The sequence below is a fragment of the Nipponia nippon genome, unplaced genomic scaffold, assembly GCF_047370975.1.
Source record: "Nipponia nippon isolate SJK-2023a ecotype South Korea unplaced genomic scaffold, ASM4737097v1 scaffold_85, whole genome shotgun sequence".
Lineage (NCBI taxonomy): Eukaryota > Metazoa > Chordata > Aves > Pelecaniformes > Threskiornithidae > Nipponia > Nipponia nippon.
The window spans coordinates 164461-190928 of NW_028262408.1; the positions used below are offsets into that span (position 1 = coordinate 164461).

Genomic DNA, 26468 nt, shown 5'->3' on the forward strand with positions numbered 1-26468 from the left:
CAAATGATGTCAGATGATGTTGGCTGCACAGCACCCTCAGCCATTGTCTAAATCAGATAACCTTGCCTGCAGGAACAGAACAATAGAGGTCAATGTTCATTTCTGAGATTGAAAGCTTGCGAAATATCAAGTTAACTCTGTTTTGTTTTAATGAGGCTTGAGTGTAGGTCAGACTTTTGACAGGAGCAAGATGCTAGTTTTTGACTGTTGTGGAAAGGAGCCAGTTTTCACCTGTCAAACAGGACAGAATTTAAAGTTCTCTTCTCAAGCTACACTTTTTCCAATTGTATGTTGCAAAATTGGTGTGTTTACAGTAGGCGATTGTTTGCAGTTGTTATTGGGAGCCATATAAATGCTGTGTGGTGTTTTCGTGGAGGTAATTGATGATAACTCTAGGGTAAAGGATCTATCCTACTTCCTCAAATTTTTGCAAAGATGGGACTGATATGATCCCCAGGGAGAAGAGGGTTGTGTTCTCTGGATGCTGCTTTGGACATACTTCTGTTCTATATATAGCAGTACTATAGGGAAAGAAGAGGAGAAAAACATGAAGGGAGAAAGTAGTAGGAAAATGCGTGGTGGTAGGAAACAACAACAAAAAAACCCAACCAAAAACCAGCAACGTGTGGGAGGTGGCGGGGCTGGGGGCGATAGCCTCCTTTCAGCGACAGATACCTGACAGATTCACCTTCTTGTCATGAAACCTTACCTGTAGGGAGGAACCAGTATCTGCAAGGAAGGCAAAAGGTCCTTGTGATACATTTAAGGGAAATTTGAGTCCGTTTGTGTAAGTAAAGTTTGTGGGGTTTTTAACGCTTTTCCGTGTATGCTTTCTGTCTAGTGAGGAATATGCGAATAGTGCTTTGCTTTACAGAAGCCGTTCCAAATTAGTCCAGGTACTGCTGAATCACAGCTGCCAAAGGAAGATCTTTCTTTCAGGCTGCCAAACAGAGTTGGATCTTCTGAGGAACAATAATCTTTTAATCCCCAAAATCAGAAGCCCAGGGCCTTGGCTTGAGAGTTGGTGAATTACTGGCTTTCTACTCTGAGAAAGACGAAGGCGTGATACCCTGTCTGATCTTTTAATGGTACTGTCTGTCTTCTTTTTCTTATGCTTTGCTTTTCTCGGCACTTTGTACTCTTTTCTTTCTTTGTCATTGTTTTGCTTTTCTCATGTTCCCCTTTCAGTTTGGTTGATCTCTTCCTCCATTCATCCTCCTCATCTTCTTGCTTCTCTCTTTTGCTTTCTCTCTCCACCCCTACCCGATTGTATATGTTAATCTCTCTTTGTGTGATTCTTTAGCATTGCTCATTTACTCAGCCATGTCTTCTTTACTGGGTTTATTTTTTCAGTTCAGTTAACTTTTTCATCTGTTTCTGTGAAGAACGCAAGGTAGTTTGCAGGTGGGAATAAAGTTTGCCAAATACCAGTGCTACTGACTTCAGAGTTGCTGTGTCTTTGTCAGCAATTACTGATGCAAGATACTCTTGCCCTTTCACTGTCCCTTCCAGTGTTTATTCGGGTCTGCTGTGGGTTTAATCAGGATCTAATGTGTCTGAAAAACAACACAGCAAAAAAGTGTTTTATTTTTTTCAGCCAAGTTAATTCCCTAGAGTGATTCATAGCATGGCTCCACAAAACAATTCTGGCACAAGGAAGGATTGATTTTTGGGGCACAGTAGCCTGTGGACTAAAAGGTGGGATTGCTTAAACCTGCTCTGCTATCCAAAAATGCACGTGAAAGCATGTGGTCAAAGCAGAGCTGGCCGCTGGGAGTGTAGTATTCTGCCTTTCTGGGCTGTTTGTTCTTCCTCTCATAATGTTGGTTTTCTTAGTAGTTAAGCAGGTATTAAGGGGGAATATTAAGTGGGAGCAATTCTGGTCTGTGCGTTCACAAACCCTGATTATGAATCAGCCATCAGTAATCAGAAATGAGCTGACGGTGAACCCGTGCTCACTGCCTGTGACTCCCCTGAGTGATAGTAACAGCCAGAGCCGGTCTCGGGTATTTGGCAGGTGAAGTCACTGGGGCCTTACACAGTTCAGGAGTGACAGCAGATAAGTGATATATGCACAAGTGATAGTAAAAGAAAAAGCTACCAGCAATTTAGTTCTAGTTTGCCTCATGCTTTTCACTGTAAAAGGTGTATTGTGATCTCCGCTTCCGTGAAGCAGGTCATGGATGCTTAGCAGGTAAAATCCCCTGGGGCTACAGAAGTGTCTGCTGAGAAATTTCTGGTTTCAGCCATTAGGAAGTACTTGGTGGTCTAAATTCACACTCCTGCATGTTCATTTTTTCTTCTTCACGGATCCTTATTTGTTGCACAGAATGGACTCATGGGAGCTGAATTAAAATCGTATAAAACCTCTTAAATCTGCCACTTCCTACATTTCAAGTGGCTGATTTATCAGTCTGAATAACGTTTGGGTATTGGAAAAACAAAATACAGCTTTTCTGGATGACTTTTTTAGTTATTGTTACGAGCAAGAGCTGTGAGGTTTACTTTGCAATCTTAGCTCTCGGTTTAGGCAGACCTTTGTGTTTATCTGGCTCTCCTGCGCGTTGCTACCAAGAATGCAACCTCCTCCTTAGTGGTGGTATTAGTTACAATTCTTTCCTGATGGAAAACTTAAAACAGAGTTAACCAACACAGAACTTGCTGAAAATCATGTGCTTAATATTTATTGTTCCGCTTTGTTCCTTCCCCGGAGTTTTTAATGAGTCGCTGGTTCAAGAATAGTGTGCATGAACCTTTAATGGAAAGACATAAAAATGAGCAACTTTTATGTTGCCTTAATATGGTACATTTTTAAATTGGTACAATAAATTATATGCAGCTTTTTATTCTTTGATGTCTTTCCTCCAACTGGTCCATTAAAGTCAGCATTCCCACAGTATGAATTTACTGAATGGGCTGATTCTTCTGTTTTGTATTCAATGGGAAAGAAAAAAGCTTTACTTAAAGGAAAAATCTGTCAGGAAAGCTGCTCCTTTTTTTTTTTTTCTTTTCTCCTCTTCTTTTACAAGGGGTAGTTGTCTGCTACAGTTTGGGTCTTATCATAATAAGGGTAGGTGTCACGGTATGGGTATGTTTATAGTTACAGTTCATACGCAGAATACTTTCTCTTGCCATGTTGGGATATTTTAACAGTAGTCACTGCCACTTTGAAACCTCTTACATTGTGATACCCTTAAGATAAAAGCAGGTAAAATGATGTTCTTCAAAGATGACTGCTGTTAGGAAGCAGCTTTCACTGTCTTTTATTAATTATGGTTTTGCTGAAGTCTATGGGACTGTTAGTAGATTTAAAGTAAGGCAACTGAATTCAACCACTCTAAAATAACTTCACTGTTTGGTTTTTTTTCCCCCTTCTTTTTTTTTTTTTTCCCCCCTCTTGTTTTTGAAAGTAATGTTTTTTTGTAATATATGCCAGAATAGCTGATTGCAGAATCCAGCTTTTCGGTAGTATGAAGCCAGAAACAAGAATCTGCAGTCAATGAAAACTATGAATTTTTTTTGAGCAATAGACTGTTTAATTTACCATTCTTCCCCACCTCTACTGAAAAGATGCTTTCTTACAGAAAGCTAACTCGCTGATGAAGAAACTCCTTGTACTATGATCAGTAACTACAAACGGATCAAATCGCAACAAAATAAAAAAACTTGACATAAGATCAATTATGAAGTGATAGAAGAACAATTTCAGCAAGACAAAACAGAATTTGTATTGTCTAAATACTGTTTCAGTATTATGTTTTACTTGGTCAATAATCATTGCCTACACATCTGATAACTCATGATTTTCACTCTTCCTTGTGAAATGTGAAGAGGCAATTTTGGCTTGTGTTACTATTCCTGTATGTTTGAGTGGGTGTGTGTGCATCAAATTCCCAAATGACATTTTTATGACAGTACAGGTTTGAGGGATTGAACTCTTGTATCTGGAAAAAGAGGTGACCTCTAGTATCAGAGCGTCAGTACTTGAGCTTGCAAGTTTGAACTTTAATTTTGATTTCTTCTCTCCCTTTCCTAGCATGGAGTCCTTATTGTATGGAGTAGGTGTAGTGGTCATGCTGCCCTCTTTCCTACAGGAGGGGATTACCCTTGATTACTTTTTACTCCTGCCGCTGATGTGCGACACCTGGTGTCACGCAGATGCTTCCTGTGTGTAGATGGGTTTGGAGTGACAATTGGTATGCAAAATAATCTTACTGTTTGCCATGTTGAGATGTTACAAGACAATAATCACTGCCACTGCTAAACCTCTCATGTTTTGATGCCTTTAAAATAAAACAAGATAAAACCATTTTCTTTAAAGAAGTCTGTGCTGTCAGGAAGCAAATTTCACTATTGTTATTAATTATACTTTTGCTGAAGTCTGTGGGCCTACTCTCTACATAAAAAAGCAAATAAAATAATTTCTTGCTTTTATAAGAACTTCAAAAATGCTAGCCTCCAGATCACAGGATGAGCCAGGAATTCCTGTGAAGCCTGGAATTTTTCCCTAAAGTGTGTGGGAAGCAATCCTGCACCTCACACATTTGCTTGGATCTGAATGAGCCAGTCAAGGCTGTGTGGTTAAGTGTACTTTTCTTTGAATCCTTAGTGTTTCCCCCAGTGCTCACAACCGGTTTGAATCTCCACACCGGGTGGTACCTTTTGCTCGTGCTTCAGAAAATTGTAGAACTGGTAAATATGATCGGGGTATGTACTACTTTCCCAAAACCAAATGGTTCATTTCAGGTAGTGCCAGTTGAAATAGACGATTACACGTACAAACTCACCCAAATCACTGCAATCATTATGTTAAAGATCCGTGGCCTGAAGCTGGTGTTTGTTGCCGTGTGCAAGTGAACACCTTCCAAAGTGGTGTCTCCTCCATGGCAGGGCTTACTGGGTGTTACTGGGGTGCCTGGGTTTCTCCTAGTGATGCTCAGCAGTGCCATCAAGCAGCAGGAGGGGTGTACTTATGTTGCTGCTTGCTTATTGCTATAAATTGATAATCTTTTTCTTGCTGAGAATATACTAATGATTCTCACAGACTAGGTGATATTTTACTCCTCCCTCCCTAATGAATCTCTCTTCTATTTTTACATGTTCTAGAAAATATTGTCTTTCAGAAGCTGCTTTTCAGTTCTGAAAAAGTGTAATTTTTATTTTCCCAGTTCTTGGTAGATAAAATTGCAGAGTGGAAAATGTGTGGGATTTTTTCCTTTTCTTTTCTGAAAGGTTGTTTTCCCCTGGATCCTCCCATAGGTACTTCATTACAATTAGATGTAATATGTTGAAGACGATCAGTTTAAATACATTTTAGACTTCTTTTTTGTCCCAAATAGTGAGCTCCTAAAATATATACCTAGGTATATACACAAATACTTGGCAATGAGGCAGTCTGTATTCCTCGGGTGAGAGTTTTCAGAGAGAATTGGAACTTCTATTTGTGATCAGTGCAGTAAAGGAGCTTCACTCTGCCAGTGCTTGCTCTTGTTGTTAGTGCTGAAAAATCGTTTGAATACTACCAGGACTGCTCTGTGGATTAATGAAAGGACGGATGTTTTAGTGTTAGGTTTCCATTCATTCATTAACCAAATGTCATCTCCACAGGGACTATAGAGCAAAGTCAATACCATAGCTGATTGTAGCATTTCTTTTGTGCCACCTTATGAATCTTGGCTCTGGCATTTTCTGCCTAAGTGTTAATATAATATAATTATAATATATATCCTGTCTTCACAGCACAAAAAAAAATATGCAAGCAGCTTTTTCCATGTGTCTCGCTATTCTTTCCTGCCCAAGAGAAGGAAAGAAAGCCACTGCTAACCTTTGCTCCTGGTACCTGGAAATGGGCTGCTTTTTTTTGTACCCCTCCACTATAATCTCTCCATGAATCCATCTGTGGGGATGTGGCAGTAGTATTACTTCTATTGGGTGTAAGAACACCATTTCAGTCTGTGAGTGTGTGTGTTGGGGCGGTGTTCTGCTGTTGTTCCTCCTCACTAGGTGTTCCTGTTGCGTGAACTGAAATTTTGCAGATAATGTTGCCTAGTCTTGAGGATGGCAAAATTAAATTCTGTGTTCTTGTTAAGAAGGGGGAATGGGCTCTAGTTAATTTTCAAACATTAAGCTTTTGTTTTGGTAGAAAAAGAATGACTCAAGTGTTAAAAGCTTTGCTGAAGATCTGAAGGTCATGCTTGATTTGCCACTGGTTTTGATCCTGGCAACTTGTAGAAACTGGGCAACTCTATGGAATTTACTGGAGGACTTTGTGTGGTTTTTAATAACTCAAAGGGAGGAAGTGAAAACCTGTAAGAATGCTATACTTTAAAACCTAACTGCTCAGAAACGACGGGGAAAATGAACCATAATTAAAAGCTGAATGTCTACATTTAAGGTTTAAATCCTGGAGCAATTACAGTAATCACTCGGTCTGTATGACGGAAGTCCCCAGCATCTTTGGATAGTGGGAGGTGGGTCACGTTGTGTTGGATTACGATTATTCAGTACCTAAGAACTCTCTACTGAGTTGGTGTCCAATATAATGTTCACCCTGCCTGTCAGCTCTTAGGAAGGAATACATGCTGATGACAAGCAGCCATCTGGACAAATTTAGAAGTTATTTAAAAAAAAAAAAGTGCAAAAAGTCCTTGTTTCACATAGACCGAGAAAACCGTGTTGTCTGTAGTTGCTGGTGGCGTGTTCTAGATTTATACCATTTGTTTTTAATTACTCTGCATGTTTTTAGCACTGAAATGAGAGACCACCTTTGAGACTAAATCTAATGTTTTTAAAGCATATATGAAAGTGTAAGTTTGTTCTTTTTGAAACTTATGTTGCAAAGCAATTTATAAGGGAGGAAAGAATGCTGATATTTGATATCCAAAAAAACCAATCTGCATAATCTAAAGTTGTCTTAGGATATTCAGCTGTAGGTGAAGTGCTGTCTCTGCTGTCAGCTCGCTACACAGTAGATTGGTCTGATATACAGGAAAATTTGCAGGCATCTTAAAACTTAATTTGTTTGATGTCTCTATCTTGAAGAATTTCCTATTGAAAAGTTTTGAAAGAATTCTTTTGGCTGCTGTTTCTGCCAATATCCTTACCTCCTCATCTAGTCCTCAGGTCGGGCACAGCTCAGACAAACTCAATAGCTTCCAAGAGCATGGCTCCACATGGGTTTTGAGCAGTGCAGCTTCTTTGGGGGCTCCCACACAGCACCACAGTTAATCTCAGGTTGATGCAACAGTTCTTAGGACTGTGTTGTAAACTGGACTGCCATCTAAATTTAACAGAAAGAAGGGGGACTGTTTGCCCCACCACTGCCTTTTAGAAGTTCACTGGCAGAGCTGCAGGTAGTTGCCAAGATGGGGTTGAGCAGGTGGGACAGAGAGAGTGCATGCGGTACTCATCAGAAAACTGAAGAAGCAACGATGACTTTGGCAATCTAATTATGGCAGTATTAAGTTTTGCAATATTTTTATATGAGAAGAGTGCTTGAATGGAGGCCGTACTACTGACTTTTATAGGCTTTGTAATTATGCAGGTTTCATTATGTTGCTACTTTCCTATTTATTCTGAGGATGGTGATTTTCATACCTTTTAATTACAAGGACGTTGCTGCATGAGCTTGGAAATTGTTCAGCCTATATTACATACTATGTTATGTCCGCAAGCATTGAGCTGTTTTGGTTTGGTTTTTTTTGACTGACTTTTAATCTGGGGAACTTCAGAAGGACTGTTATTCCTGTAGATTAGACTGTATGTTAATTGAGCCTCTGTAGAGGCTGTACAGTCTTCTCCGATATCCTTAGCAGTAGGGCCTGTAGCAATAGGACAAGGGGTGATGGTTTTAAACTAAAAGGGGAGATTCAGACTGGATATAAGGAAGAAATTTTTTATGAGGGTGGTGAAACACCAGGACAGGTTGCCCTTTTGGTGTTAATATTGCGACACCTTCATATTGCTTAATGGGGCATTGGACACAATATCTGATTATTATTTGTCTTTTTTTCCCCATCTGTTCAGGAAAAATATACTTCCCATGTATTCTTTTGTTTTTTTTCTGGGGAACAGTTACTCTGTACTGGTAGGTTTGTAGTGATAGGAGTATATAAATGTCTTTTTATGTGCTTGATGCAGCTGGTGTTGACTTTCAGTGGTTGTTGGCAGGTTCTGTGTTAGTGCTTTATTGTTCTTTTCAGCTGATGGTTTTCATTGAGGCATACCAACAGGCAATTAATGAAGTTATGAAAAATTTGGTGTATCTGATGTGATTGTTGCATTGGTATAGTAACATTAGTTAAAGGAAGGTGGTGCTTAGCTTGAGGTTAAATGTCAGGTTGAGGATTCTTTAATTTATGCTTTTTAAAAAGTTTTTATTTCATATGATAGTTCCTGTAAAAAATCAAGTCCTTTCTGTAGGCTGCTGTTCCGTGTGTATTTTCAGTGGCATAAAGCTAAGCATGGCAGCATTGAAGCCATAGAAGTAGTAGTAACACAAATGATGTAGTGACATCATTTCACTTAGACAAACAATTCACTTTTGAATATTAGTTTCCTGTTTTGTAGTCACTGTACTTCAAATGCATGTTGTCCTGCCTGATACTAGGATGACCGAGCACTGGAATGGGTTTCCCAGAGAGGTTGTGGAGTCTTTGTCCTTGGAGACATTCAAAAGCCACCTGGACGTGGTCCTGGGCAAGTGGCTCTAGGTGGCCCTGGTTGAGCAGGGAGGCTGGACAAGATGACCTCCAGAGGTCCCTTCCCACCTCAACCATTCTGTGCTTCTGTGGTGTCTATGTAAACCAGCTAATGGACTGGTAAAATTAAGTGCTTCACAGAAATTTTACAACTGTTTTGTAATGAATTTTCACTTAAAGTACAGGAACCCATTTCCTTGTGTAACCATTTTTATTTTATTTTTCCCCTCTCCTAGTGCTGACTTAAAGCTCTTGGAAGAAGCCACAATCTCAGTCTGCAAGTCTTTAGGTGAGAAATTGTGACATCTTAACTTTTTTCCATATGCTTGATCAGAAACATTAAGAAACACATTTATGTGCGCATCTATGTCTTCAGTATGTTTGACTCTACTTGTATATGTTCCACTAGTAAGATATAAGTGTGAAGAGTGTGTTTATATATATATATAATCTCTCAAGCTTTTAGAAACTTCCATCGTTAACTGTTTTGTAGACTTGAAATGACTGAAAGGTTTAAAACAAATAACTCCATCCCTACTACGTCTCTTTCCCTCTGCCCTCTAAGCTGATCAGTAAGGGGAAAGAATCAGAGGATAAAAGGAAGGGATAATATAAACATGATCAGCAATGTTTCAAGAAGGTAAAAGCTAGTTGTGAAAACCTGCCCAGTTTTCTGACAGGAGACTATTCTGCTGTAGACAAGTCTTGGAAAGGAAGCAGTATGAGCTCCACATTTGGGATATTTTAAATCTAGGATGAAAGTGTGTTTAGGGAACGATTATGGAGTAGTAAGGCATGTACTGGAGAATCTTAAAAGAAGAACGACAGCTGTACAGAAAAACAGACATGCTGTGCTTTATGTAGAAATATTTAAGACATTGAAATTTGGTTTCATTCTATGTATTGCTTGAACTAAATAGTGTCAACTTACGCATGCTATATAATCATATGTCATTTTTTCTCATCTAGTTGAGAAGAATCCTCGAACAGGAAACCTTGGGTCATTGATTAAAGTCTTTCTTTCTAGAACCAAAGAGTTAAAAATTTCAGCAGAATGTCAGAAGTAAGTACCCGGAAAAAAGCTGCGTGTGCCATTTAACTTTTTAAATGTTCCTTTTGCTGCTAGCCCTTGAGTATTTTGCTTTGCTAGTTAACATAATCACAGACCAAAACTTACAACTCTCTTAAATTGTTGTTTGAAACAGAACAAGAATCTAGTACTTTTCCAGACACAGAAGGTTAAATGTAATAGGTAAATAGATTGTTGGGGAAGAAGACATGTTTGTGTTTGTCCTGTGTATTACATAATTGCATTTGTGTACAAACGGTGTAACTTCTGGTTACTACTGGTTTAGAGCTGTTTAAAAATCACTCGACCTTTTTAGCTAAATCTTAATGTGTGAACCAGTATTTTATCTTGGAAATATTTTAAGTTGGATTGGATTTGAACACAAACTTTTGTACAAAGAAAGACATTGCCTTCAGATCATATTATGCAACTGTCACTAGTTTTGCTTCTCCCTTTCAGCAGTAGGAAGGAACTCCCAAGAGGTTATGCGTGCAGCACTGTATAGTTTTTCCAGCAAGCTTTCTGTAATTGTTCCCCAACACCCATAGACAAATGTCCAACTCCCATCAGATCTGGGACTTCAAAAAGGAAGATTTCCTTTTTAATGCCCCCTTGCTCCCAGGACTGCCCTCAACCTTTTTGCTTGTATCTGGAAAAAGAAGTTATTCCTGCCTGGATAGCTCCTGCTGCTTTAATCCAAAAATACCTGGAAAATATAGCTTCAAGCAAGAGCTTCACTGTAAGCTGTTGTATGGGCTTCCCAGCAGTTGCTTATTGGGAATCAAGAAAATGGAATGAAGCTATATTCCCCTTGCATTCAGAAAGCTTGGAAAATACCTGTGTGTTGCATAGAAAAATCTTGCCATGTTGTGCTCCTGAAATCCATAAATGCCTATGGTCATCAAAGGCTATTTGACTGGGAAAAGTGCTAAGGTTCAGGGAGGCCAGAGTAGCTTTCATATCGAAGCTGTTGGAAATGTTCAAACGTCTGGGGGCCTTGAGTCCATAGTATCTGGAAACCTTTAGAAGTATGCTGAGCTATCTGGTGAGCTCTTCAAAGAGTGGTACTTCCGGCAACTGTGGTGTTTTTAACAATAGAAACTTAGTTAGGAATAAGATTGTATTCTCTTGGGGGAAGAAAAAATACTACTTTTGAATACATCGCCAGTTTGTTTGCTGTGGCATCAACTGAATACTCCTTGCTTAAGCACTTTGGCTTTTCCTTGCTTCATCTGTAGGAACCCCTTTGTCTACTCTGGCCTCTATTTTCTTGTGGGTTCTGATGCATGTTCATGGGTAAGCATTACTGATTGTTGTTTGTTTCTGCTTCTTTTCTAGCCACCTCTTTATATGGCAGGCTCACAATGCACTGTTTATTATTTGCTGTTTGCTGAAAGTATTCATCAGTCAAATGTCAGAAGAGGAGTTGCAACTTCATTTTACTTATGAAGAGAAAGCACCAGGCTCATATGGTAGGTATAACTAGCGCTAGTGAAACAAATATCCCACAAGAAACTAAAAAGTTCTGATGTTTGTAGACGTGGTGCTTAGGGACATGGTTTAGTGGTGGACTTGGTAGCGTGAGGTTAATGGTTGGATTCGATGATCTTAAGGGTCTTTTCCAACTTAAGTAATTCTATGATTCTATGTTTTGTTTAGACTAAGAATCCCAAACTTTGCTTTGAAACTAGAAATGAAGTACCAGTGAGGTTACATACAACGTGTTTACTGTTTGGGACAATCTGTGAGATTGAAAGTATGTAGTCAGTAGTAAAACTGCCTGACTTTCATTGGGGTCTGAAGTAATCTGGTATAAAGTCTTCCTTTGTATCGTACATGTGAAAGAGAACACCTTCAAAATGTGATGAGAGCTTTTCATTACATATTGACTGTCATCTTCTGCTAGAATTAAATGTTTATTAACAAGCTATTGGCATGTTAGAGGTTCTTACAGCAAAATAGACCTAGAGCAGGGTTTAAGTTCTTTGGTTTATTTTTTCTGTAAAGATTTGTATTAAATTTAACATGGCCATTTATTTACAAACTTCATTTGGCATTTCTTTAAATAGTTGTTCAGAAGTGATGCTGTAGACCTTAGCTTTAGTCATTATCATACAGTTTGAAATGTAGTAACGCTCCTCTTCAGAAGAACAGAATAGAATTGGGGTGAAGCTGACTGCGTACTACTATAAGAATGGTGATGTTGCAGTTACATAGTGTTTCTTTTCACATGTATTTCATAAACAAGCAGCAGCCAGGGAGTGGAATGAAGGCAATTTTTAGGATTCTAGTGAGGGAAGATAACAGTACTGTGGTTAGAACAGATCCATTGAAAAGGCAACTGCTAAAATTTAATCAGTGGGCAGTAGTTTATACAAGAGTACGGGAAAAGTCAAAGCATTTAGGTAGAATGTTAAAAAATAAGTGTATCTCCAGGGAATGGGGCATGTGTTACACAAGATGAAATATGGCATGGAAGACGCTCGAATAATCGAGCTGTTCTCTTTCTCCTATGCAGTCCTTCTTGAATGTGAATAATGTGAACGTGTTCAAGATCAGTTTGATTACAGCAAAAAGAAAGTCATAACGCTGCCACGAATCTTTGTGTATCAAGATGCTCTTACAGAACACATGATGGATAATGCTGGCACAGGAGCCTTGATTTCCTTTCCTTTGTTGTAAAGATACTGTTGAGTTTGTAATTGCGTGTTGTTAATTGCATAAAGCCAAAAATGGTCTGGCAAAAAGGGCTGGTATCAGAATGTTAATTCAGTGCGAGTGGGTTGTGGAAGAACAACCGAAAGTATCCGAATGTCTGTTTCCCTCAACAGTCAGTCCAGCAAGGACACGTGTTGAGAATGCCTGATAGCTGCTTGCTCATTGAATAGCGAAAACTGTTCATTAAAATCTGTTTAACTCCTTGGCGCCTGCCGTTGCTCTGGGGAAATCAGACTTCTGGTGCCAAAAGATTAAGTGCTACATGTTGAAATGGTTTAATGTATTTAAACTGTGGTGAGTAATCTCCAAGAATGAAGTCAGCTAACCGATGCATTAGAAAGTAACACCTGCTCATTATAAGCTATCGTTACAGACTGCCTATGGGCTGCAGCCTTGGTTTAAAAAAAATTGCCCACTTCTTGCTTCAGTGGTATAGAGTGTAGTACAGTAAAACGGATGGAAAAGCGGAGACGTTTTGTTAGCTTGAACCCCCAGGATCTTTATTCCGTACGCTGGGAGTTCCTCGCAGCATGGTATGAAAAGTGATTCTTGTCACTGGGGTAGATCCATGTTTATACCATGTCTAGTAGCACTTGACTGTAATTCACAGTGACGTTTATTAGCGATAATTTTGTGCATATTGATGGCAAATGTACTTAGCAATTATCTTTGAGCAGATTGTTCGCTGGATGTTCTTGATTAGGAAGGTAATTGTGTGTGGTCTGCTGGAGGGAGGAGGGGATGGAGGCTGGAAACGAGCTCCTCCTCGGCTCTCCCCGCTCAGCCATGGCTCGAGTCCGCTGTGGCTTTTGACTTGGGTTTCCAGTTGGAGGTGGTCCTGTCACCTTCTTCAAGGAGTTGAGGTTCATAATGTGCTGTGTTTACATAGCCATCATCTTTTGCTCCTAACAAATCTTCACACTGGATTTTTTAAAATTATATAGAGTATTATAATAAAGCGAATGCCTTCCTATAGCTTTTATACTTAGCTGTAGGAAAAGTGATGTATCATTAACAGTGTAATAAAATGCTGTTGTGCTAGAGCCTATAATAGTGAGCAGAAAAAGATGAAAATTTTTTTTTTGTATTTTCATAATTAAGTCAAGTGTAGCTTCCTTGAATTTTCTTTTATTCTTTGGAAACTAGAGCATGCCTTGTTATTGTGAAGTTTACACAAATCTATTGCTACTTTTACTCAAATTGTACATACTTAACGCTATCTTTGGTGAGCACGCTTTATAAAAATCTAAGTTCTTCATAGTTGTCCTTGCTGTCTTTTCATTTCCCAGAACTTGATATTATTTTACTATTTTTCAAGTGTGGGCATGATAAAACAAACCTTATACAAAACATTATTATATTAATTATATAATGTAAAGGAAACATGCAGATAGATAAAAGCTTTAATAGTGTGTCTGAATTTTGAAGTACTATTTGCTTATTTTCTTAATGGCTGGTGAGTAGTTATTGGAAAGAACGGTACAACCAACCCGCAGCACAAACAACCTCTCTCTCCTATGATCCGTTTTTGTACACCTTGTTCAATCTCGCAGCCTTCTGAGAAAAGGTAATGGTTCTTTTCAGCATCACCTTAAAACTCCTTTGGAAATCACTGTGTGGTGGTGTTTGTTTCCCTGTTTAAACTATGAGCATCGCTTTTTTTTTTTTTCCCCTCCTACTCTGAGAATATATCCTAGTACCATGTTCTCCGAGTTTAAATATAGCACCTGGGGACTCGGAGTGCGTAACTGCAGTGTCAGCACGTCAGGCTGCTCACGTTGCAGTCGATCAGAGCATCAGCACCTGCTGTGCGATACTCAGTACGTCAGGCAGAAATGTATGGTGTATGATAGTAATGATGTATGGAAAATATCCTTGTCGCTGGCTACTCGGCAGTATGTCTTGTATTTTGAGAGATTATATGTAACACAGCCACTGTTGTTTAGTTAGCCTTTTTGATAACTGTCTTGTCTGGAAGGATTCTCCTCCCAGGTTTTGCAATTCATGCGCTTGCACTCAGTTGCACAAAAGCTGTGCAGTTGTGCTTTGTGTCATAAAATGTGGTTATCAGGGTTTTTCATTTTGCAAAAAGTTTGAGTGCATGGATATGTTGTAGCCTACCACTATAAAGTTGTAATGAACAAATTGCAGAGGATCAAGTCCCCGCTACAGCACTGCTTATTGATTTCCTTCAAGAATAGCCCATCAATAGGAGTTTGTTCCTCTCGGTGGTTTTCAGATGGTTCTTTAGCCCAGGAAGTGCAACCTTTGCCTCTTCATCCGTAACCGGGAATTGTGTACAACTTTGGAGGATATTGCACAATTTTGATTGTAGGAAAATCCTTGTAGAGACTTAAACCATATTCTTTAAGAGTCAGCTAAAAAAATCCTGATATTAATAAATCCTACACTGGCCTCAGCATGTGCTGCTCTGAAGCTGGAGTTAGTCTCGCTAACACAAATCATTCATCTTTCGGTGAGGCTTCCACTGTCTGTATCCCGTAATTCCTGCAGGGTCTTTACCTGTACTGTGATTCAGAGGGGTAAGAGAGCATATGCTGTGTGTTGTATTCTAAATCAAACCATCAATTCATTCAACCTCTTCCCTGACCTGTAGTAGGAAAATTTATTCATTCACTGTAGAGAAGTTTTTATCACAAGGCTGCTAGGGACTGTATTTGGTGTATTATAGCAAATAAGAGGGCATAGAAGGGGGGATTTAATAACAATACATATACTGCTATCCTTAAATGATTTCATGAGTGTTCAGCTATCATATAAGGAAATGAGGGATGGCAATTAGTTTATGGACTCATTGTTAACACTCTTAAGGGAAAGCTGGGAGCTTTTGAGAGTCCTCAGAGCTGAAGATGAAACCACAAAACTCAAAGAAGCCTTAAGTCTGCTGGTTGTGTAATGAAGTGAATGAATGAGGCCTTAGGTACTGTTTTACAAGTAACAATTTATTTCGTTGCTGATGTCCAGGTTCTATCCTACCTGTAGGAGCAACAGGGCAGAAAAACAAGTAGCATCTACAGTGAGGCCGTACCTTGCTATGCCTGAATATCTTGTTAACATTAGGTACATCCAGCTGCTATAACAGCTCACATGAAGTCTTGAAAACATGGTAGTTAAGTTCTTGAGAAGAAAGACTGTTTTAATGTTTATGTTAGACCCTGTATCATGGCCAAGGATGGCACTGGGCTGGTTTTACTAGGAGTGGAGTCTCCTGGCATGTATACTTTCCTCTGGATAAGCCATTTTGTCTGTGTAGTGTCTGCTAATCCAGTGTCTGTAACGTGTGTAGCTTTGAAAAAGTTAAACACAAAGTATTATTTTTTTCAATGTAAAAAAAGAAAACCAAAACCAAAACAAAAGCAACCCAAACCAAACAAATGCCACCAAAAGCCAAAAAACCCACAATGCAAGTAATCCACATGTTTGAGGACTTAAATATAGCTGCTGAAAAATGGTGCTTCAGTGTAACTGGACATTTTAAAAACTGTGTGTGTTTGCGGTCACTTCTGCAATGCCGTAGAGTTTGGAAGATGCACCTATGATTCCTCTCTCTGCAAGTCTGCCCTAATCTTATCTGGACAGATTCAGCCTTTACTTATTTTCCCCAAGGCTTTACACATGTCTTTTGATCCAAGTTTGTGATCTATTAATGTGAATGAATATTGTGTGTGTTGTCTTTGTCCTGCTATTGAAAAAGACATTGTTTATGAAAACACATAGTGTTCCCTGTTTATAGCTCTCTCTTACGTTATAGATTTGGCATGTGTCCACCTCATTGTCTTGGCAAGACAAGAATTAAACAAGAATGCATGTGCCTCAATGGGGAAAAGGATACATTAATTACTGTAGCTGAATGACATTGATTACAGCAATTAAGCTTTTTTTTTTAAAAAAGAAAAATAGTTTGAGAACAGAGCAGGAAAGAGTAACATCTTCCATTCTACGTGATTGTGCTAACCCAATATTTTCTTGCTTTATTTGAATGTAGTATGGGAGAAAAGCCCTCTTTCATATTCAAATAACATTATTTTCTCTTCAGATGAGTTGTGTATGTAGCATGGTGGAAGAAATAATATTCTTAAAATGCACTCTCTCTACTTTCTTCATCCTTTTTCCTCTCTCCTCTTCCCTTTCCTCAATTGTCAAGAGAAAAAAATCAGATACCTTTTGGGAACTAATAGCAGCCTTGCTCTATAAGCATTTTCTGGATTCAGAAAACCTTCGGAAACTGTCACGTTCAAGTTACTTTAGAGTACATTATCTGGGCTTTATTATTGGCGGTGGTTTCTGTCTAAGGTTAAATACTCCTAGCAGTTCTTGGTTTTTACTAACAGGAGCTACATTGTGTTAGTCATGGGGGATTCTATATAAAGCAAACCATGTTTCCGTGATAAAAAACTGATTTCCTTTAGAACGTGCAGTTCACTAGGTGACAATTTTTAATGTGTTTTTAATAAACTGATTGTGGAAAGAAATAATTTTGCTTTATTGTGAATATTCCCTCAGGTGTGCTTCTTAAAATTGAGTTCTGGATTTAAGAACAAACTTGGGTTAAACAGAGTAACACCACCATAACCTGGCTATAATGTTGTGTTTATTGCAGGGTGTACTTATTTGAAAATACAAAATAAACAAGCATTTGGGTCATCATTGTGCTGCAGTGCTGTAATGCCTATCGGGTAACGCAGAGGGAAAAACTATGCCTGCTGTTAGGCCATTCAGCACTATAAACCCCTACACTTCCTTGTGTTGTAGGTTCCTCTTTATAATTTTATTTTGAAAGCAGAAAAAATCCTAATGAGCCAACAGACTTAACTTCTATTTTTTTGGTATTATATGACAACTTCACATGATTTAATAAGCTTTTCCCTCAGTAAGTCTCACAAGTCTTTTGTTGCAGTTGCTTTAAAAAATTGCAGTGCTAATGTAAAACACCACCAGTTTTATTGCTTAGAACAGTTGCATTTTTTAAATAATTTTTAATCATCCCATGCATTTTGTCACATTGTGTTTGAGTAGAGAATAATTTCTGCTCACTTAAAATGAATTCTTACTTGTCATTGAAATGTGTAAAACCTCTTCAATACATAAATGTGTATTCATGAAAAAACAGTGTGTAGATTTAACTGCTTAAAAGCAGCAGTGATGCGTACTGTAGGCTGCATTCATTTGACAGATCACAATTTAGAATATTGTTCAGTGTGTGTTAGACAAATGAAACTTATGTTTTCTATCTGTCTCTGCTTATTCTTCACTTGGGATTAAAAAAAGGGGTGGGGAAATACACACAGTGCAGGGAATTTTGAGAGGAGACCAGAACTGTGGACCAGTGAGAAGTCACTAATGATCAGTTCAACTGTTAGTAATAACACTATTTAATATGAACTTAGGTAGGTAGTAAAGTAAGGCTCCATGTGCTTAATATTAGCCTATTCCTACAATACCAGTATCTCATTTAACTTATCCAATTGTTATTAGTTGATTATTTTGTATATAAAAGGCGTAGCATCACCATTTTCTCTGGTGAAGTGCCTTCTATTTCAGGAAAGAATGCTGTCATCTTAAACAGGTAGAATTTCTCTTGTAGTGTTTGTTCCTTAATTAAAATACTGATTGTCTGGATCTATGTATTTAAATCTATCCTTTCTTTTGGTGTTGGAAATCCAGAAAACCTTTGGTATGCTTCTTTTCAGGAACAGAGTCTGAAGACCTCCTAGAAGAGTTGCTGTGTTGCCTCATCCAGCTCATTGTTGAAATTCCCCTCTTGTAAGTTGGCTTTTTTCTCTTCCCCACCCCCCCCCCCCGCCCCTTGTATAAACTGAGCATTTGAGAGAATATAAAACTTAGAGTGATGTGGTTATCATGTATGCTCATATTTGAATGCTCCATGTGATGGTGCAGTACTGATAATGATAATCTGCTGCCACTGGCAGCCCTGAATATTCTGTTGGAAGAAGTGCATGATCATCATCATCTCAAAAACAGTTCAAGCCATCAACAGAAGTCATCCTGTTTTGTTTTGTAGGAGCTTTGATGTTTGTTTCAGGTACCTCTGTCGGCACGCAGATGGTTACAGCAAACTTTTGGCTAGAAATGGTTGTGCTGATTGTACAGGGAAAGGTACATTGGAGGTGTCACTTCATCTCTGGGGGATGCAGCAAGGTGCAAACAAAAGTTCCTCGTCTGCAGATGTGTGGGTTTTTGAACTGTGTGTGCGTTAAGTAAGTCATATGACTTATTTATACTAATTTCTGAAATACCAACGAATTGATGTCTGAAAGAGAGAGAAGAGAAATGAGTAAGTGGAATGTTTCTGTAGATCTCCAGATTTGTTTACATGGCTTTTTTCATGCATCTGTTGTATTTGGGAGATGCTCATTCCATGTCCCATTGGGATACGTGTCATGAAACATACTTCAGTATTATATGAAGGAGAACTTTCTTCTTCAGAAATAAAAATGTTTTTCCACCCCTGTCCTGATAAGTTTTAACTTCTTTTTTCCCATGATAAACTTTGCAAGGACACTGTTAGCAGTGTCTTTTGTGTTAAATTACATTGTAGTCTGTGCCTAAAAGGTAGTGCCCCAATTAAAGCATCACAGCTTTGAAAGAGTTTCAGATTATCTGTTATAGTGTAGTATATAGCTCTGCTGATGATTTAGTTTTTGTACTTCGGATTGTTCTTCTGGTTGGAAACCTGACAAAGATGCAATAGTTTTTGAAACATTGCTCTCATTAAATACAACTCTGTCAACATTACATGAGGGTTCGGGTAGGTAGTGTGTAATGAATTAGTGATATGATTTAGAGCGTCATTCTGCAAGGCTTGTCAGGACTTCCTGGAACAGATACACTTTTTGTTTGGAACAGATTAGAGGAAGTACAAAGGGGTGAAAGGACTGCGATATATGGGCAAGTTCATAAATCCTGCAGGGTTTTATTTTTCTTTCTTGGAAGTCCCAATGTCTGTGTGGAGTCCAATATAATTTATTCTGTCTTTCTGGCAGAAAAAAGTTTTACAGGCATGATTGTTCTTAACCTTTTTCAGCAACTGAACCTTTCAGCATCTCTATTTCTGTGTGAATGTGGTTGCTGGGAATGGAAGAAGCTGTTGAAAGCACTTAGTTTACCATATAATATAATGGTGATAATGGCTTATTAAAAAAGAAGACGTTATGAAGCCTGTCTATAATCTTTAATGTTCAGCTATATTGAAAACATACTCACTTTTCATAAGAGATTGATGTTAAAGGTCTTTGCTTTGGTTTTGTTTGGGGTTTTTTTTGTCAAAAAAGTTTTCTTAGCTAAACTTTCCTGAAATAGCATGCTACTGAATTGTTAGTAAGATACTAACACTTTCAAAAGTATATATTATTGTCTTGTTTACCAGTGCAATATGTTTAACAATGTGATAATACCTTAACTAATGATTTTTTCCCCATATCATCGAAGGGGAGGTAGGGTAGGGGAAAGGAGATACGGAAAAACTTGCTTTCTCTAATACACAATCCAGCGCTGTTCTTCACAAAGATGTTATAAGGCTGAGACATTTTTGCTAACTCTAATATTAATTTTTTTCAGGAGAATGATCAGGATTATTTTAGTAGTGAGTTTACTTTTTACTCCCCTCCCTCTCCCTGATCAGATTTACACTATAAATCCTTTCCCTACTTTGTATCAAAGGAGTAATTAGTTTCTGTCTTTGGCTGGAATAAGTCAAGAAAACTACAAGCCTAGTGTGTGAATTTTGGGAAGGAATAGATTGTTTGAGTGGAATACATGAAATATTCAAACTCGTAATGATTTCTGTGGCAGGACTTAGGATCATTTGCTAGAGGATAGGCAGCTCTGGCAGTTTACAGTGGCATCGCTAACAGAGTGTCTGTAAAGCTGCTATTAGAGATGAATTTTTGTTGTGACAGACCATTAAAATCTCCATGCTGAGCCTGCCTTTGAAGCGTCATTCAAAATAGCGAAGTTTTTGTTAGGAGCATTCAATAGCCTTAACAGAGGATTGTGACAATTAGTGTGTCCCTTGGGTTCTGTAGATGCAGTTTCATGAAGGAGTGGATACAGCTGGCAGCTGTTGTCTAAATATATTGCTTCTCTACACCCCAGTTTAAGCTTCTTTTTTTCTCCTTCACTGAAATACTAAGATTATTTTTAAAGCGTGGAAGACTATCTCCGTGTCCAAAATGCAGGAGCAGAGGCACCTGGCAACAGTCTCGTGCTCTTTGCTTTTGAAATTGTTCTAAATGTCACGTCAGGTGCTTTTTGGTGAAAGCAGTACGCTTCAGAGGTGCTATAATTTTTTTTTTTTTCCTCTCTCTCTAATTTCGGATGTGCTGTCTTTAATTGTTTTTTTTTTTTTTTTTTTTTTTTTTGCAAATGTGTTACTGAAGAGTGGACAGCATTTCTGGATGATGCTGTGTAGAATCTGTTGTGGAGTGGTGAGAAATATGTGATTTTAACATAGATCCTATTATTCTTCACTGTTGAGTATCACGTCGTGAAGATGTATGCATAAGATGACAGGCACCGTTGGGAGGAGAGCTTAGGATACCTGTGTGTGGTATTTTGCAGGCAGGTATGTAATCTTAACCCGTGATCCAGACTGACCGAGAGCAAGCGTAAGACTTTGGGCTTGGCACGGGCACCGAGTTCATGAAGGCTCAAGTCTTTCCTGAGCATGGGCAGAGCTTGCTCGCCTCTGAGCTTGCTCTACCAGAAGCCTTGGCAGAATGAGCGCATTTCTGCCTACAGAATAACCTACAGACATACTGGGAAAATGCAGGTGGACAGTCTAGCTCAGAATTAATAAGGAAGGTGTGAGATGGGGAAGACAGCAAATGGTAAGTCTGTAACCTACCTCTCCATATCCCTTACTATGAAATATAACTGAAGAACCAAAATGTGTTGATTTCTGTCGGGAAAGGCTGCAGAGGTGTACAGCAAAGCATATCTAGAAGTGTCTCAGGATTGTCTACGATGAATTTAAGAAACTGTTTCTCAAAGTTAGTTTGTACTGGGAAAGGCAAATGTGCTTTAAGGCAGTTAACACTCAGCATAGCTAAAACAGGTTGTAGTAGGGACATGGCACTCTTCAGCGTTGTGGCTCTGTATCCGAGAATTATTAAAAAGATCTTGAATTACCCTTTTGAAAAACAGGCTCTGCTGCATTGTGCAAAATGCCAAGGAAAAAGGTTTCACATATTAACATTTGATTTTAAGAAATGTTATAGAAACGGCAGTGTTACTGCTTTTCAAGAATTAGACTTGTGCAGTCCCTTATAACACTTTTGTTATGGTATGTTGATGTTTGATTTATGGCTCCCTTGGCTATGTTATCGATACTCTGCTTTTTCTTTGGTTTTGTTAATGTTAGCACTCAAGAGTGTACATTAATGATTAAAACTGCATAGTCAGCAAAAAGATGCAACTTCAGTATTTAAGTGTATGACTTTTATGTAGAAACTATTACTAACATTTTGCTGCAAGATAGAGCTCCCAAAGCTTTAAATTATAAAGGCTTCTTTCAGCAGCTTGTTAAGAGCTGGTATACATAACTGAACATCTGGTTGTTATCAGTACATTTTCACATCATTAAAAACTATAAATGCATATGGAGGAAAAATGGAATACTGTGATGTAGTTAAATCACTGTTAAGTAGCACCCTGTGGTGCCAGTATAAGTTAGCTGATATTTCTATTAGATTCCATTATTTTCTGTAGCTGCAATTGGTTTAGGTTGCAATCTTAGTTACTTTCAAATTTAAATGGTGACAATGTTTTGATTCATTTAAGGATGCTCACTACGTTTCCTGGGAGTTTAAAAGTTGAACGTAGGAGGAAGAAGGGCGACAGAATTGATTATAAAGCTCTACGGAATCATTGCAGTGTGGGAGCAATGCCATGTACAGATGGTGAGAAATGCTTAGGCTGTTGTTTCCTTGCTAATTGTGAGTAGTGAAGAGGTTAAGAACTGTTTTCTCTCCTATTTCAGGAGTGTCATATTTTAATTTTTTTTGTTATTTTCAAAACAATGGATCAGAATAGTGCCTTCTAGAAAAGAACTATTCAAGGAACTTTTGTCAAGGTTCTAGTAGCTCCAGTATTTGAAGAGCTATTTGACTTTCATCATTTTTGGCATCTTTGCATAATCATCAAAGGGAAGCTTTCATCTGTTGAAACTCAGGTTGAAGCTAGCAAAAATATCCAAGCTGAAAGAGATTTGTGTTGCTGCACTTTGAAGACCCTCAAAGTTTAAGGCTGTTGTGCTCTGTGTAGGAGGGATCTGATGAGTATAAAGGGAGTTTTATTTGCTGCTGCACCTTGTGGTGGTGCAGCAAATTAAAAAAAATTATTTATTTGAAAGATTTTCTTCATCACGCTTAGATCCTTTTTTCTTTTCTGATGGCACATGTGTGGCCTCTTAAGTGTCTAAAGGCCCTAAGCAGGAGAACCTTTCTTATCACATATTCTTCTTTCTGTTCTAATTTTGTTTTTATTTTAGACTTAGGTCAGTGTTTCTCAATGACCTATCTTTTCACTAGGCTATCTTTAACTTACATTCAACCTGTAACAAACTTTCTAATCCCAGAGCATGGTATCAGAGGTCTGTAGTGTTCATCATACATCATGCTGCGTATTCAAGCTCCTGCTTTCTCTGTTGCAGTTTTCAGCCCTGTTTTCACAGAAGATATTGGATGCATCTTGGAAAAACACCCGCTTGCTAGTATTTGGGTTTGGTCTCTGGCCTGAGCAGCAAAGACACCTAGGCATTGAAGTCAAGTGTATCTCTTTTTGACACCTTAAGAGTTTGCAGACTGTTTCAAATCAGTGACAGCGACCAGGCTGACAGGCATAAGCCGTTTTACTCCATTGCCTAGACAAGCATGAGACCCAAAGAAATTATTGCTGCCACTACATCGAGATGGCTCTGCCTTGAAACCAGCGGCTCACATTTGAGAAGCGGTGTTACAGAGAGGCTGTGGAGCAGGCCTGCCCTTCACGCAGGCTGCGCGGCTGGAACGCAGGACGTGATTCCTGTGGTCTGGCTCTGTCCAGATCTCTGCAATGGTCTACAGTAGATTTCTGAGCACCTGGGTTGTCTTCTCTGTGGCTGCCTTTTCCCTGGGGGTTGAAAGCTATATGAGCCCAGTCATTTGAGCGGTCCATTTTTATGGGTATTTGGACTGCTGTCTTGTTTTCTGTTGCTCGAAAGGTAAGGTCTTTCACTTAGATTTAGTGGCTATTGCTAGCAAGACTTGTTCATACGAAAGGTAAATACAGAAGAATATGGATTCTCTGTGCAACATTTAAAAGTCCTAGACTTCTTCTAATCTTTTTAATCTGTACAGGGAAGAACTGAATGCCAGTGAGGTGACAATGTACACAGCCACGTAGTCTCAGATGGTTTAGGAACAGGTCTGGGAATAAAGGGTCTTGAATCCAGTCGTCATTTTAATCCTTTAGATACTGCCTTTAGAGTATTTCCATCATTGGTTGTTCTCTTACTCTCATTCTGTCTCCCAGTCAAGAATATCCAGTGCGGGGGGGATGCAGTAGGAAATGTCAGAGATGGTCTCTGCTTCCAGTTGATGTTTCTTGACTGCCCCTTTGGGACCTCTCCCAAATGCTTGGAGTCAGCTGTAATGAGCATAGTGCATTATCGGCTGCCACAGTGCGTATTTGCCATCGGTGGGTGTAAAATTAGGAGTGATTCCAAGAGGAAAGATTAAGTTCACTTCGAGGAGTTGTACTTGTATCCTGAGACTGATAACCAGATATTCTACTTGCTTTTTGGTTTTCAGAACTGATCCTGTTCTCTGTGGTGACTCCTCTTTCACCTTTCTGGTGGGCCCTCAGGAAGCAGGGAAATGAAACCTGGTTCCTGTATGATTTGAGAGTTTTTGTATGAATCAGCCCTTTTGGCAACTCTTCTAAATTAGAAAATGAATTACCTTTTAACCTTTTAATACTTGGAGTAGACAGCTCTGGCTGGGTGAAAGTTCAGGAAAATATTTAAACAGGGAGGGGGCTTGGTCGAGTGGTGTGAGCTGAAATTCAGAGTTTTGTTTCTGACTGTGCAGGCTGTTTGCTCTGTAGGTGTGAAATCATTTATGAGCTCTCAGCCTCTGTGTGCTAAGCTATAGAAATAGCTGCATTTCATTGAGTAATTAAACTGTTTACAACAGCATGTGCCTTCAGAGTGGTAATTGGAGTTCCTAGCTGAGATTTTCCTATGTGTTGCCTCTGTGCTTCATCTCGGTTCCTCTTTCACAGACCTCTCTGCAGGCAGGGAACCAAGCTGAATGATGTGGTGAGCACAGAAAGTAGTTGTGAGCGGTGTTTGGCGTTGGAAAGAAACCAGCAGCAGCAGGATGGTGACACATAGGTAGATTGTTGAAGTTCTTGGTAGATGATGCTGATGGAAGGTCATCCACATGGATCTGAATGGAAAAATCAGATCGCAGGGCACTGGGGAGCTGAGGTTTTGACAGGCCCATAGTTCTTGTTCTGTGGGGGGTGATTACATCATTTGGAAACAGTAGTTACACTAATACCACTCCCCTTACCAGCTTACCATACGCTGCTGGTAGCATCAGACTCCTGCAAGCTGCTCCTGTTGCTTTTACTTGAGTCTGCAGGAGTAAATGAGTATTTTGTTTTTGGTATTTTCCCCACAGGCTGCAATTGACAGATGACCTTGCTATTATGATTTTCATGTTTTGGTCTGCTTCAGACTCCAGCGTTTTCTTTGTAGCTCAGAAGAAAGGTGCTTCGAAGGCCAGTGGTGCATCATGGTGTGGCATCTGTTTGCTATGTGGTACCATTTAGCGTGAGTACTTGTCTGTGGGTGCAAGCAAGTAACGCCAAGTGTTCAAGCTATTGCAGTTGGAAGAGTTACTGCTCAGGCAGGTTGCCTTAACTGGCTGCTTGTGTGTGCTCTTCTCCTGTTTCTGCCACAAAGAAGATCTTTTATTTTTGTTAAAGATTACCGTTTTGACCATAGACCTGTTTTTCAGATGTTTGGAACTTAAGTGCAGTATCAGCATTGTGATATGTTTGAAATAAGTACCTGTAAAAGGGCAAGGTGAAATCTTGGTCCAGTTCAAGCAGACAAAACCTTGCGAGGGTGTGATGTGCAGGCAGATGGTACGGCATGGTTCTCCAGCCCCAAATGCTTGAAAGTTGATAGCTCTAATGGAATTTACGAATCTGCCAGCACAATTAATAAATAAAACCAATAAAAATGTATGCTCCTGATGCAAGACCAGAACAGAAGTGATATCCTTTCCTGTTTGTATCCTAGAAGAATTAGTTACTCTACCAATTTATGTTATGCTAGCATCTAGGAACTTTGCATTTTGGAGCTCAAATGTGTCTATTTGTATATATAAGGTTTGTTGCCAGAAGTCAGTTTTAACTGGGGTGTCACATGCAAGGACCTGGACCTGTTCCATCTGGTTAAAGAAACAGACCCTTGCTTTTTGTCACTGTGTAAGAGATGTGATACCAAGGAGGACAGCTACTTGTAGTAAGGGAAGAACCCAAATGCAGGAGAGGAACAATTGCCATGATTTCTAGAGTTCAGTCTATGCCAGATTGTTCCCTACTACATGAAAGTAGTATGTATTAAGAGGGACAAAAGAATAATATCTGTTAGGTTGTCTACCTGATATGGGAATACATCCTCCAGTGGGAAGGAGAGAGAAAAAGAGGAAAAAATTAAGTGAGAATAACTATGGAAATCTCCAAATGAGAAAATCCGTGGGGGGGGTGGGTGCGGAAAAGACCTGTGTATGCTTTGGTGCATTGCTCTATGAGGCCCATTTACTCGGGACATGAGCTTTGTCTGAGTTCTGTGGGGTTTTTTTGTCTGTTTTATAAGACACTTTGAAATGAAAAAAAAAAAAAAACAAACCACAGAAACTCAAAACATCATGCAGTTCTGGTTTTCT

At 39.0% G+C, this 26468-nt stretch overlaps 1 protein-coding gene across 7 annotated transcripts in view; it reads left to right on the forward strand.

The window, feature by feature from the left end:
• The window catches only part of LOC148050405 (dymeclin), a 62576-nt gene that overhangs the window by 15418 nt on the left and 20690 nt on the right, over nucleotides 1-26468 (forward strand). For 5 of the 7 annotated variants that reach the window (XM_087742846.1, XM_087742842.1, XM_087742847.1 and 2 more), the window contains 4 exons: nucleotides 8936-8988; nucleotides 9669-9762; nucleotides 11107-11240; nucleotides 18198-18270. In XM_087742846.1, the coding sequence (XP_087598972.1) occupies nucleotides 8936-8988; nucleotides 9669-9762; nucleotides 11107-11240; nucleotides 18198-18270 (354 nt within the window). Of the gene's footprint in view, nucleotides 1-8935; nucleotides 8989-9668; nucleotides 9763-11106; nucleotides 11241-18197; nucleotides 18271-18529; nucleotides 18726-26468 lie in introns of those variants that run through there. The other 2 variants (XR_015701164.1, XM_087742848.1) reach the window with 2 other exon arrangements.